The 11,751-nt window shown below is 35.5% G+C and overlaps 1 protein-coding gene across 5 annotated transcripts in view; it reads right to left on the bottom strand.

Annotated features, from left to right (window-relative positions):
- Nucleotides 1-5,274: 5,274 nt before the first annotated feature.
- The window catches only part of PTPRD (protein tyrosine phosphatase receptor type D), a 382,124-nt gene continuing 375,647 nt past the window's right edge, over nt 5,275-11,751 (bottom strand). For all 5 annotated transcript variants that reach the window (XM_049794707.1, XM_049794703.1, XM_049794704.1 and 2 more), the window contains one exon: nt 5,275-9,782. In XM_049794707.1, coding sequence (XP_049650664.1) covers nt 9,714-9,782 — 69 coding nt within the window. In that variant the 3' untranslated portion in view covers nt 5,275-9,713. The remainder of the gene's footprint in view (nt 9,783-11,751) is intronic.

The raw sequence follows: 11,751 nt of genomic DNA, 5'->3' as shown, positions 1-11,751 counted from the left end.
AACCCTGAAATGCAAAAGCAGGTCTAGCTTTTGTTTCTGTAATACTTTGTGTAGAACAAGTTGTGTATATATAAAAGAGCGCATCTCTCAGCATGTGATTAGCCTTTTAGCCCTTTCAGAACTTACTCCTAGCAATTTTGAAATTAACACAATCACACAAAAGATTCTTTAGTCTAAAACAATAAATTTTGTTATCAGGCCAAGGAGTATGTTCAGCTCGGTACTCACAAGACATTGGCAAAAAACATTAATGCAACAAAAACACTTCTAAGGAATAAATTAACTGTATTTCTAATTCCTGTCAATCTCCATGATTTCAGTTGAGTACTCTTAATTATTAGAGAGGAAAAGTCCTGTCTGCCTATGGAACACATATGTTCATTTTCCATTACTTCTGAAGAGTACATGATTAAGTGATTCAGACATAACAAAGCTACACAGATTTTTTTTTTATACGTCCTCTAAAAAATTACCAAATATCAGATATTTACCAAACCTCTTTTGTTGCCTATATTACTTATTTGATAGTACTTAGCTTAAATCCTATGAATAAAAAGCTAAAAGTAGGAAAAAAAAAATCTTTTCTATTGAAGTCAGAATTTTGTTTACTTCAAGATGATTCATTTATATCTGGTATTTAAGAAATAAATATTCATAATTTTAAATTTATTAAAAAAAAAAAAAAAGCCTTGAAATGCATTCTCTTGTCTTAAATGTATTTGTACATGCATTGACCTAAGCAGTGGCATGCACGAAGGATGGTAGCTCTTTCACTTCCTCCTAGAGATCTTTCACTTTGGATTACTTCTTCAATTAGCCACACAGACCAGTGCTGGTCGTGCTTTCATGTGAGTAGCATGTGTAAGAGCAAGGTTTTAACTGAAGCTCCAATGACCTCATCTGTGAGGTTTGTTTGCAGACTTGTAGTTTTTCGATAGAATTTGTAGAAATTGACTTTTAGTCAATGAATGAGGTTAGTGTTTGTGTATGCGTTGTGCTGTTTATCCCTCACACCTTATTATCTACAGTTTCTAGACAGCAACAGGTTTTTTCCCACTTTGTACTTCAGGGGCTGGACCATTGTATTCTTCCTCCTGCTCCTTCACAGAGCGTGCAGAAAAAGTTTCTCTGCAGCTGGCTTTCCAGGAGCGTCAGTTGCAATTTCTGGTCTATGTCAGCCTTGGAATTAACAACAAACAATAAAAATCAGTAACCAAATGTGGGTTAATGCTGGCCAGCAGCTAAGCAACACACAGCCATTTGCTCATTCCAGCCCCCTAGTGGGATGGGGAGAGAATCAGATGGGTAAAAGTGAGAAAAATGGGTTGAGATACAGACAGTTTAATAGGTAAAATGAAAGCTGCATATACAACTAAACTGAAATACAGAATTCATTCACTGCTTCCCATCAGGAGGCAGATGTTTAGCTCTTTCCAGGAAAGCAGGGCATAATGCATAATGGTTACTTGGAGAGATACATGCCATAACTCCAAACATACCCCCTTCCTCCTGCTTTCCCCCAGCTTTTATTGCTGAGCATGACGTCACATGGTATGGGATTTCCCTTTGGTCATCTGTCACAGCTGTGTCCCCTCCCAACTTCTTGTGTGCTCCCAGCCTACTCATTGGTGGGGCAGAATGAGAAACAGAAATGGCCTTGAACCGCGTAAGCACTGCTAAGCCATAACTAAAACATTGGTGTGTTATCAACACAGGGTCACAATCTGAAACACAGCACCATAAGAACTGCTATGAAGAAAATAAACTCCATTCCAGTCAAAACCAGTGGAGTAAAAATAGACACTCCTGATTGGTAGTGATTTTCAATAGAAACAAATATTGTCTTAAACAAACAACGACCCACCAAAACACAACCAACCAAAATCAAAACACCCCCAAATACCACTTGAAATATTATGTTATTTCCTGTAACTATGTTAGAGCTAAATAGGAGACCACATTTTTCCTCTTCTTTACCCAAGAGAGAGCTCTACTTCACCATGCTGAAAGGCTGCTCTGTTGCCTACTCATTACATAAGAGCTATTCTGCAGCCACATTCTACAATGGTTAAGAATTATTTTGTAGCCAAATATATTGCTCCCTCTAGGCTGAGTACTTAGGTTTGGGTCTTACTCTGTCATTCCCGTTTTCTGCATGGTGCTGTAAATTGGGTACCAATTCTCTAAAACCAGCAGGGACTAAGTTTCAAAGAAGGCAGTCAATGAACAAGTATAAGCATTTGATGGAAAGAGAATAGCAAACTTTTACAGAAGAAATGGAATAAAATGAGTTCAAACAGAAGGCGTGAATGTATGAAATATTTGCAAAATATTCTCCGGAGGTGTGGACTATTGAGAACATGTTGTATTAACTTGATAAACATGTTATGTGCATGGAACAGAAGTACACGGTTTTACTGTTGTCAGCAAAAGATGACTGTTTTGCCAGATCTGTGTTCAATGGTTTACTGGGTACTCAACATTAGTCACCGATTTTTGCAGATTTTGGTGTGCTTACTTCGAATTACCACAGTGCCTGAATAAGATGCCTTGTAGTGGTAACACTAGCTGGTTGGTTTGGCTTCAGAGTCAATGATGACACTGATTTGCCTCATGAACTCAGAAATGCCACCTACAGCCTCTAGATGATGTTTTGTTTTCTTTTGCTGTATAGATGAGAACTTCCTATTTATTTGTAAAGTGTCTACCACAGTAGCACAACAGGCTCATTCAAGTCCATAAGACCCTAACAGATTTCAAGAGCAAACTGGATTTTTGAGGACCAGAAATATAGTAATCCTCATGTATTTTCAAATAATTTCTTCCAATGAAGAAAATCTTACATTCTGTTCTCTTGTTTTTATGTATGAGAGAAGGAAAGGCATTTCCAGGCAGTTTTGACTTTAAAGATTTGCATTCTAGATCCAATAAGGCTGTGAATATATAATGAACTGCTTTTATTGGCAACAAAAGGTTGTTTGCTTGTTCCTGCTACAATAATAAAGACTTCTGCTGACAGAAGCAAGCTGAATGCATTTTGGGTTCAAAAGCATCCTATTTATAGCCTAGATATAAAATGATCTCTATTCACTGCAATGTCTCATTTGCAGGTTATCATTCTGCTTTCCTCTGAAAGCTAGTTGGCAGATGTTTTCTCCCATCTTGACTCATTGCATTAGCGACAGAAAAATATTCTGCATCCTACTATGGTACACTTCATAAGCAGAATTGGAGGACAGAAACCAGCTTGTTTAAAACACACTGGACAGTATACAGAGAAAATATTCTCTCTTGAATATCAGTCCAACAACATTATTCAAATCCTTCATTTTTTACATTAAGTAACTTTCCAAAAGTTGCAGTCAGTAGGACTGCATTAATATTCCCTCCTTAAAAAGAAAACAAAATAAACTAGAATGAAATAAACATATAAAAATAGAACAGAATAAAAAAATAAACAAAACAAAACAAAACAAAATAAGAATTTGCCACAGGTCTTAAAATGAAAATTTGCTATAGGTAAGTAGCCTCATACCCCATCAGTGTTTCATTTCCCTGTGCACTGTGACACAATGACAAAAGGACTACTATTTCACACTTCTAAAACTTCTTTGAAGATACTCTTTGACAGTGCATGTAATATTGATACCATTTGGTATCTTCTGTGGACATTTTTGCCAATTTGATCCAGTGCTATTGTTGAATTTTGATTGTCTGAAGATGGTAAATTTCAAGGTTTTGATATGCAAGGCTATTTCATAGAATTCAGCAACTCCACAGGCAAGATATGTATTTTTTATCATGTTAAGTTTTATAGAAGAGGAAGTCATTTATCACTGGCAGGTCAGCTTACACATCAGCAAATTTGCTGGTTATTTTCCTCAAAAGTTCAAAGTCTGTGAAAAGTAATTAGAGATCATTCTGCTTATAAAGCTGGTTAAGAGGGGGAAAAAAAAAAAGAAAGATCATTTTCATATGTGAAGCAAAAAGGACTCAGCAATTTCTGTGAACATTTTCTGTCCCTTTCTTGACCAGTGAAGGCTATAATGTTCTTTAGCTTTCATTGGGTACTGATCTATTGGGTGCTGACCTGTTCTGGACACTCTGGTTAGTGAAAAATTTCTTTCTATATATTCTTTATCAGTACTTTTTCAATACATTGTTTATACCTTTACCAGTAGCTCACTTTTGTCCTAAGCTCTCACAGACTAGGAGAAGTGGGCAGTGGAAAAAGAAACACAAACCACAGATGGAAATCCTCTCTTGCTCTAGAATCAGAACCAACTGTCTCATTTTGAGAGATACCAGAGTGAAAGAACACCAAAGATTCTGGGAATCTGGGAATTTGATCCAAGTGTTTGTATAATATTGAAAAGATGCAAATGTTATTGTGTTTGAAAGTCTGTAGCTATTGTTTTGCTTTGAGATGGGTTAATTTCACATATCAACAGCATTTCTTAACTTTAATGATCTCAAAGTACACAACATAATTTTTTTTTTTTCTGTGTGAAGGAAGCATGAATTAGAACTAATCTTGTTAAAACCCATTAACTTAAAATGTATTAACCCATACATAGCCAAACCTTTTTGTCAGTATTCATTTTCACACTTTATTTTGGCCCATGCTAGATGCACAGAACAGGAAAATCCAAAGAAGTCAATGCTGACATTAAAGGGCACCATCTAAAGCCACTCAGATAGTCAAAGAAACCCTTACATAACACAGCTTTAAACCACCTTGCACAGACTACGCAAAAAAGGTTCAAGCCAAAGGCAGCCTGCAAAGCAGTAATTGCAAAATCCACAGAAGTCAGTGGAAAAACATTAATAAGACTGTAAGAATACCAAGGCATCACATTCACACTATTACCACCATCTTAACGTGGAAATTAGGCTAAGAACAATACAAGTTCTTAGAAATCAGCCTAATGTTAATGTCTTTGCACATCCTTCCAGCACAGAGAATTCTTTATTAACACGTACTTAACAGTAATTGCTAATAGACTGTGTTCCCTTACTAACAAAGCAATCTTGAAGACAGAACCTGCCCTCTTTCAAAACAAGCAAACAGAGCAATACTCTTTTATGTTTTCCTTGACTAGATTGCTGTGCCATGCCCCTTGTGGCTTGCCTCAATACACTTGATGTGTTCATCTAAAACTTTTTCAAAGAGTTTGAAAACACTTGCACAGTATTTGGATAGCAGCTTCACAGACCCATGTTTGCACTTGCTGCACATGCAGTGCGTAGCAGAAACGAGTCAAAAACCTGTCACAACTGCTTGCCACAATTTCAGTAACTGAATTCTGACCAGTGACTTTGGATTTACTCCAGAACCTGCTAAATCTGCAGGACTGGAAAATTCAAAATTTGCCCCCAATATGTGGATATTTTGCCGTCTTTGGGTTGCACCTATGAATGGACAGAAGTCTATTTACGCAGTGTAATGATACATTTCTAAAGCACAAAGGGGAACTCCTGAGGCATTTAAAGCGTGATAATTTCAATTAAATTCATGAAGCTATGGGAATATATGCCAAAGAGTTTCCCTACACTGGCTCAAAATTTGCTGCTGAAGATGATATATATTTGCTAACCTAAGAATGCATTTTCCACTGTCCAGCTGCTCGTTAAGAAGATTAATGACTGCTCTGTAGTTCCAATTAAACTCCTTTATCACCAAAAGGGACCAAACAAGTTTTGATTTCAAAAGTACTGCTTAAGAAAGAAGACCAGGGCTGCATAACACTGACATTTTATTAGAATTCATTTGTAACAAATGGAACTTGTGTCAGCAAAGAACTGATTTTCATACAGACTTTCTTTCGCCACCAATGTAACGAAGTAAGAAAATAAAAAGCACGCCTTTCATTCTGTAAAACATTTATGCGTACTACTAATTAGAGGTAATTGTATCTTTTTTAACAAGCCATTTTACAAGGTAATTTTTTTAAATTTTTCAGTCTATGCATCCAAAACAAGAGCAAAGAACACAATTTTTTATTATCTTTGTAAAGACACTCCAAGCTTGAATGGCAAAGCCACATAACAGATGGTTATGATGAGACCTGCAGCCTTCTGATATCTGTGGAGTATCAGGGCACCAAGAAAAGAAAAAAAAAAAAAAAAAAAAAAGAAAAAAGGAAAAGAAAATAAGAAAAAAGAAAAATAAAAAAAATAGGAGAGAATAAAAGGAAAAAAGCAGTTGCATTTTTTTTTTTTAGCCACTGCAAACATTCTTTTTTTTCCTTTTACCATGTTCTGTGTCATTTAAATATACACAAGTGGATTTTATAAGCAGTTTCTTACAGATGGGTTCAAGTTATAACATTATTGGGTGTAGAATCAATAGGGCAGTGCATAGTACAAAGGTACATATAGAAAGTGCAAATCTCCCGAGAGGGCCACTCCTTCCCCCAGCCATCCTCTCCACTATCTAACCACTCAAATAATTTTTTTAAAAAGAACTAAATTAAACTTCTGTATAAATCATTTTTATACATTTTGTGTGTTTGTTTCTCCATTGCAACTAATTACAAAATTAGACATAACTACACATATAAATGTAAATAATAGCACCGTACTGGTTATGCTGATGAAACCAATTTTAAGCTTGGAAATGTATGATATATGTAGACAAAGATGCTCACAAATTAACTATATAATGACTATACGTAAGAACACAGAAAGTGGAATGCACATCAATGATGCTAACAGTTATTTTAAGAAACATAAAAACTAAAATGAATATTTAATTGTACAACAGTTTTCCTCACAAATTGGCTCTGCTTCTATTTTTTTCTTTTATTCCCTTATTTTCTTTGGAGCTTGCAAGACAGTCTGCTAGGGAGAATGCTCTGATCCTTTTACAGATCTGGTGTGCAAGAATCTTCCCTAGTCTATGTTTCCAAAATGGTGCTTTTTAGATTATTGTGTTTTTCTGATCCCCTACATTTGAGTTGAAGAACATGACTACACCACATAACCTGGCACTTCAGTAATTATTTTAAAAAACAAATCAAGAAAGAAGAAGAAAAAGAAACATAGTGCACATTCTTTTCTGGTTCAGGTGTAAGTTATAGAATCTCATTCTGAGGTAGCCTTCTAAAATACTTCTATACCATATATATATATATATTTATATTTTTGTTTTGATTTTTTTTGTGTTTTGGTTTTTTTTTTTTTTTCTTTACAAAAGTGCTCGAATACAATACTTGCTAGAGTTTGGTCTTTAATAATTTTCTATATGCTATTAGTGGGAAAAGTGGAAGAAGAAGAAAAAAGTTGAGGTCACATTGACAAGCCATACCAATGCTCCTATTTGAAACCCCAAAGAAAGAATGCCTTTGATACTTATGTACTGACAATGGCAGAAGGCATGATGGAAACCAGGGTCAATGCAAATGACATCCTATTAAGAGTCTCAAAAAGTACTTTGTGCTGTTTGCAGAATTTTCTTTGTTCCCCAGAAGAAAAATCTAGTGTCACACCCAAATATATCCTGCGGGTTCAGTCTTGCTAGCCTTACATGAACCCTCCCACTGAAAGCAATGATTTGACTTTAGCAATCTGTTGACACAAGTGAATAAGCAGGACTTGGCCCGAAATAATAATAATAAAACATCCATGAGCACTGCTAATGTCAACTACTGCTAGTGTACTGCTACATCTGTGCAATAACACTATAACACTATAACACTATAACACAGTGGGTTTGAAAAGGCAATGAGAAATAGATTTTTAATTTCTGGGCTGATCCATTATTGGAAATATGGAAAGATAAAGGGCCTTGACTACCTACATGTTCTGGGTTATCATTTATTACCATCCATACTTGATTAGAAACTGGAAATGCATATTTTTCAAAATTGTCTGATACATGTATTAAAATGTTTGAAAAGAATAACAGAGATATGAACAAACTGAACTAAATACAAATGAAGGCTAACTTAAAGAAATGCTATTCAAAATAGGCATCAAATATAAGGCACTCTAAATGTGAAATTAAAATAAAACCCAGCATCCCCAAACAAAGCTGTATGCCACAAAATGTTTGATTTCACAGAGCAATGTGTGTTTGGCTTTGCCCTGTTACATATGACAAATGTAAATTATATAGCGCACACTATAGACAGTATACTATTGAATACAATTTTAAAACATCTTAATACCTAGTATATTACAACATTCTCCCCTCCTAAAGGGATATGCACTGACCTTTCCCACATGCACACCTCCTACATTTAATAATATGATTTCTTATTGCACTATAGTGTTACAAATATTGAACTTCACTGGAAGCCTAAATCACATACTCTGTGTGCGTGTGTGCATGTGTGTGCGTGTGTGTGCATGTATCTGTGTGCATCTATGTGTGTGCATGTGTGTGTGTGTTCAAGTGGCAATGTGGATAGAAGTATTTGGGACAGAGATGATGTTCAAATATCAATGATGTGCATTCCTCACTTCCCTTTGAAACAAGTTTATGAACCTTGGAAATGCAGAGATGATCAAATAGCAGTTTAATATAATTGTAGTATGCTGAAGAACTTTCCCAATGTTTTGATAAATCCAGCTATGAAAGAATTGATATGTTTATGTGTATGTGTGTGAGTATCTACCTATCTGTATCTCTGTAACAATACAGAGAGTTAGACAAGGGTAGACAGTAATACATACATATACTTTATATATAGAAAGAGAGAGGGTGTGGGTGTGCATGTGAATATGTGTGTGCGTGTGTGTGTGTGTTAGCAGCATCTTTATACTTTGCGCCTCCCTGTTGATTCCAAAAAAACCAAATAGCCCCATTTTGATTTAACTGATTACAATGAATATTTTCTTAAAGAAAAATAAAACAAACAAAATTGTAAAAGTAATAACTAACAAGATTGTGGTACTGTAGATAAATACAGGACTGCACAAAAATGTGCAAATTTTCAAATTATTTAACATTTCTACAGCACAATATTACAGATAACAGTTCTAGAGCTTAAAAAAAAATCTACAGTTTTTTAAACAGAAAGATTAACAGTTATGCAACCTTTTCTTTAATTCACTTCATTGAATGATAAACTCTTGTTAAAAAAAGGAAAAAGTTTACACAGTTAAAAATGAAGCACAGGTCAGCAGTATCTTTACAATACTAAAAAACTAAATCAAGGACTTTCTTTTTAAACATTCCCACATTTTCCCTAAAGTGTTATGAAGAGCAGTATGATGGGAAGGGGTGATGTTGAAGTAAAGAGTCCGCTTTGTTTGAGAAGCCAGGACCCAACCTTTTAACAAACATCTTGCACTGAACTGCAGTTCTCTCAAAATTCCTCTTTGCAAAAGCATGCAATCCTGAACAAGATGATCATTCTTTCTGATTAATTTCCTCTTCCCTTTAACTTCAACCAATGTCGAACCCTTGAGGTATCTGTAAATGAGATCCTTCAGACGCCTCAGTGGTCAGGATTCTTTTATTATGGTTAGGTTATTAAACTGTGAATTCTTGGTCCACATGGAATAGGTTTTTTTTTTTGTTGTTTTTTTGTTTTATATATCCCCATTATTTTTGTTTGTTTGTTTTTTTTTTTTATTTTATTTTATATATCCCCAATAATCGCTCCTTAGCTAAGAGTTAAGAAGTACTTCTAAAGCACATAGTATGGCTCAGAAGCGGCTCTCTGGATCTTAAAGGGCCTGCAATAAAAATCCGTGATGGGTTTTTATGTTGCATAGTGATCAAAGCTGCCCAGATATTCCAGTGCGGCTCGATAGCAGAACTGGTATTGATCCTGGAGAAAGAAAGATAGACAACAAAATCATCAAAAAGCCAGCTTGTTGGTTGTTTTCTATTTTCTTTCAACTAAGAGTGAATACTTTGTGGCTACAGACAAATGTACCACAGAGTCATCTGCAGTTCAGCAATATTCTCTTGCTGACATCAACAAAAAACCAGTCTGAGTTACAACAGATGAAGACAGATACTCATTTAATGCAATAACACTTCCACAGAATGCAGCTTCTTTTTGTGCAGAGACTATATACCCACCTACTGACTGTATGTCATTCTGGATTAATATAACATCAGCATATAGCTTTCTTCTTATGGGACCGTGCTAAGATGCTTTCCCCCCATGTATTTTAAAATAAGTAGCAAAATATCCAATTAACTCTATAGCAAATACAACACACTAAGTGAAAAAATCCATCACAGCCTTAATACAGAAAGCTATATGGAAAACCACGAGGTTAAAAATCATGTTAAGGAAGCAAAGGGAATCCCAACGTTTCAGTAATATAGGCTTCCATGAAGATGTGAAAATACCTTAGCCTGTGGCAAGAAAATGGCCTAAGAAACAAATATGCAGCTAAAGCACCTTATTAACATGAAACAGATTTCATTTCAACCTATACCTGGAAAGCAGAGAAAAGTTCAGTGTGGTGAGAGATTTGCTCAGACCTCTGGTGATTCCAACATTTGGCATTTCATGTTATTCCCACCCCTATACAGCAGTCCTTTTGTGCATTTATGTAATATTGCACACTTAGACTAAAATGGCATGTCTGCGTACTCCTTTGCAACTACCACGCAGGGATTAAATGTTAAAAAAGAAAAAGAAAAAAAAAAAAGAAAAGAAATTGCTTCTGAAAGCCATCCAAAATATCAAGGTCTGCTTATTTATCTGATAGTGCTATGTGGTAACCCCACATGGGTTATACTTGTTAACAGCATAATTAAAATTCTTTTGGAGACCAGGAAAGTCATCAGATGTTTGCTTGAATGTAGTGGTGTGATCACTAACAGGTCTTTTCTGCTTCCTGTTGCAACAGTGGGAGAATGCATTAGACATATGTGTAAATTTAAGTGTATGTGTGGTCCACGTGGAGTTCAAGTGCTTTGTTGAATAAAGATTAGATTTCCTGGCAGGTTATACTACTGAATGAGAGATTTGTTTTCCACAGAATCCTGAAAGAAGTGAGTACACAACACTTCTACTTTCAGCAGGGAGGATGAAGGGTAGCATACAGAAATAAGTCAAAGTAGTAGGAGGGAGAATATACTGCATAGATGAACTCTGTATTTGTCAGGTAAGCTCCAAGAAGTATAGGTTTTCTGTATGCTGTAGTTATTTCTTGGAACCAAAACAACAGAAAGCAGTCATTTTTCATTTTGCTTATCCAGAAGAAAGATGGTAATGGAAAAGAAACAGAATTAATTCCTAGGTTTGGTCACAGTAATTTACTTGGCTAACTGACAAGATTAAAAATAAATATCTGTATTTTTCATGTAAGTTTTTATGAAGTTGTCTTCTCAAAAATAGACTACCCAGCTTTTATTGAACAAGTTTAATTTTCTTGTGGAAAATGGCAAACTCTGGGGAACCATTTTAAATTCCACAGACTGTAATTTAAAGGCCAGTGTCAATCAAATTATACTAAATAAATGTATGACCTAAAATGTTTCCCTTCTCTCGCCCTTTTGCCTGGTTCTCCTAACCTATTGGCTCTGGCTTAGTTGAAGTCTCCAGTTCAGAAATTTAGGTAGAAATTAAGCACAATTGAAAAATGTTTAAGTATGCTTTATGACATGACAGTTCCAAGCATCCAGGCCCATGAAATCAGTTGATACTGCTTATCCCTCCCTTATTTCTCTATGGCACTCTAGCTAGCACAGAAATTATTTACACTACAGTTTTCCTGAATGCTGAATTTACCCTTATGATTTTCAGGCGAAGCAGCCACTTGCTTGGTGACACAAAG

This window comes from Accipiter gentilis, chromosome Z, assembly GCF_929443795.1.
Source record: "Accipiter gentilis chromosome Z, bAccGen1.1, whole genome shotgun sequence".
In the NCBI taxonomy this organism is placed as follows: Eukaryota; Metazoa; Chordata; class Aves; order Accipitriformes; family Accipitridae; genus Astur; species Astur gentilis.
This window is presented reverse-complemented; position numbering and strand designations above follow the sequence as displayed.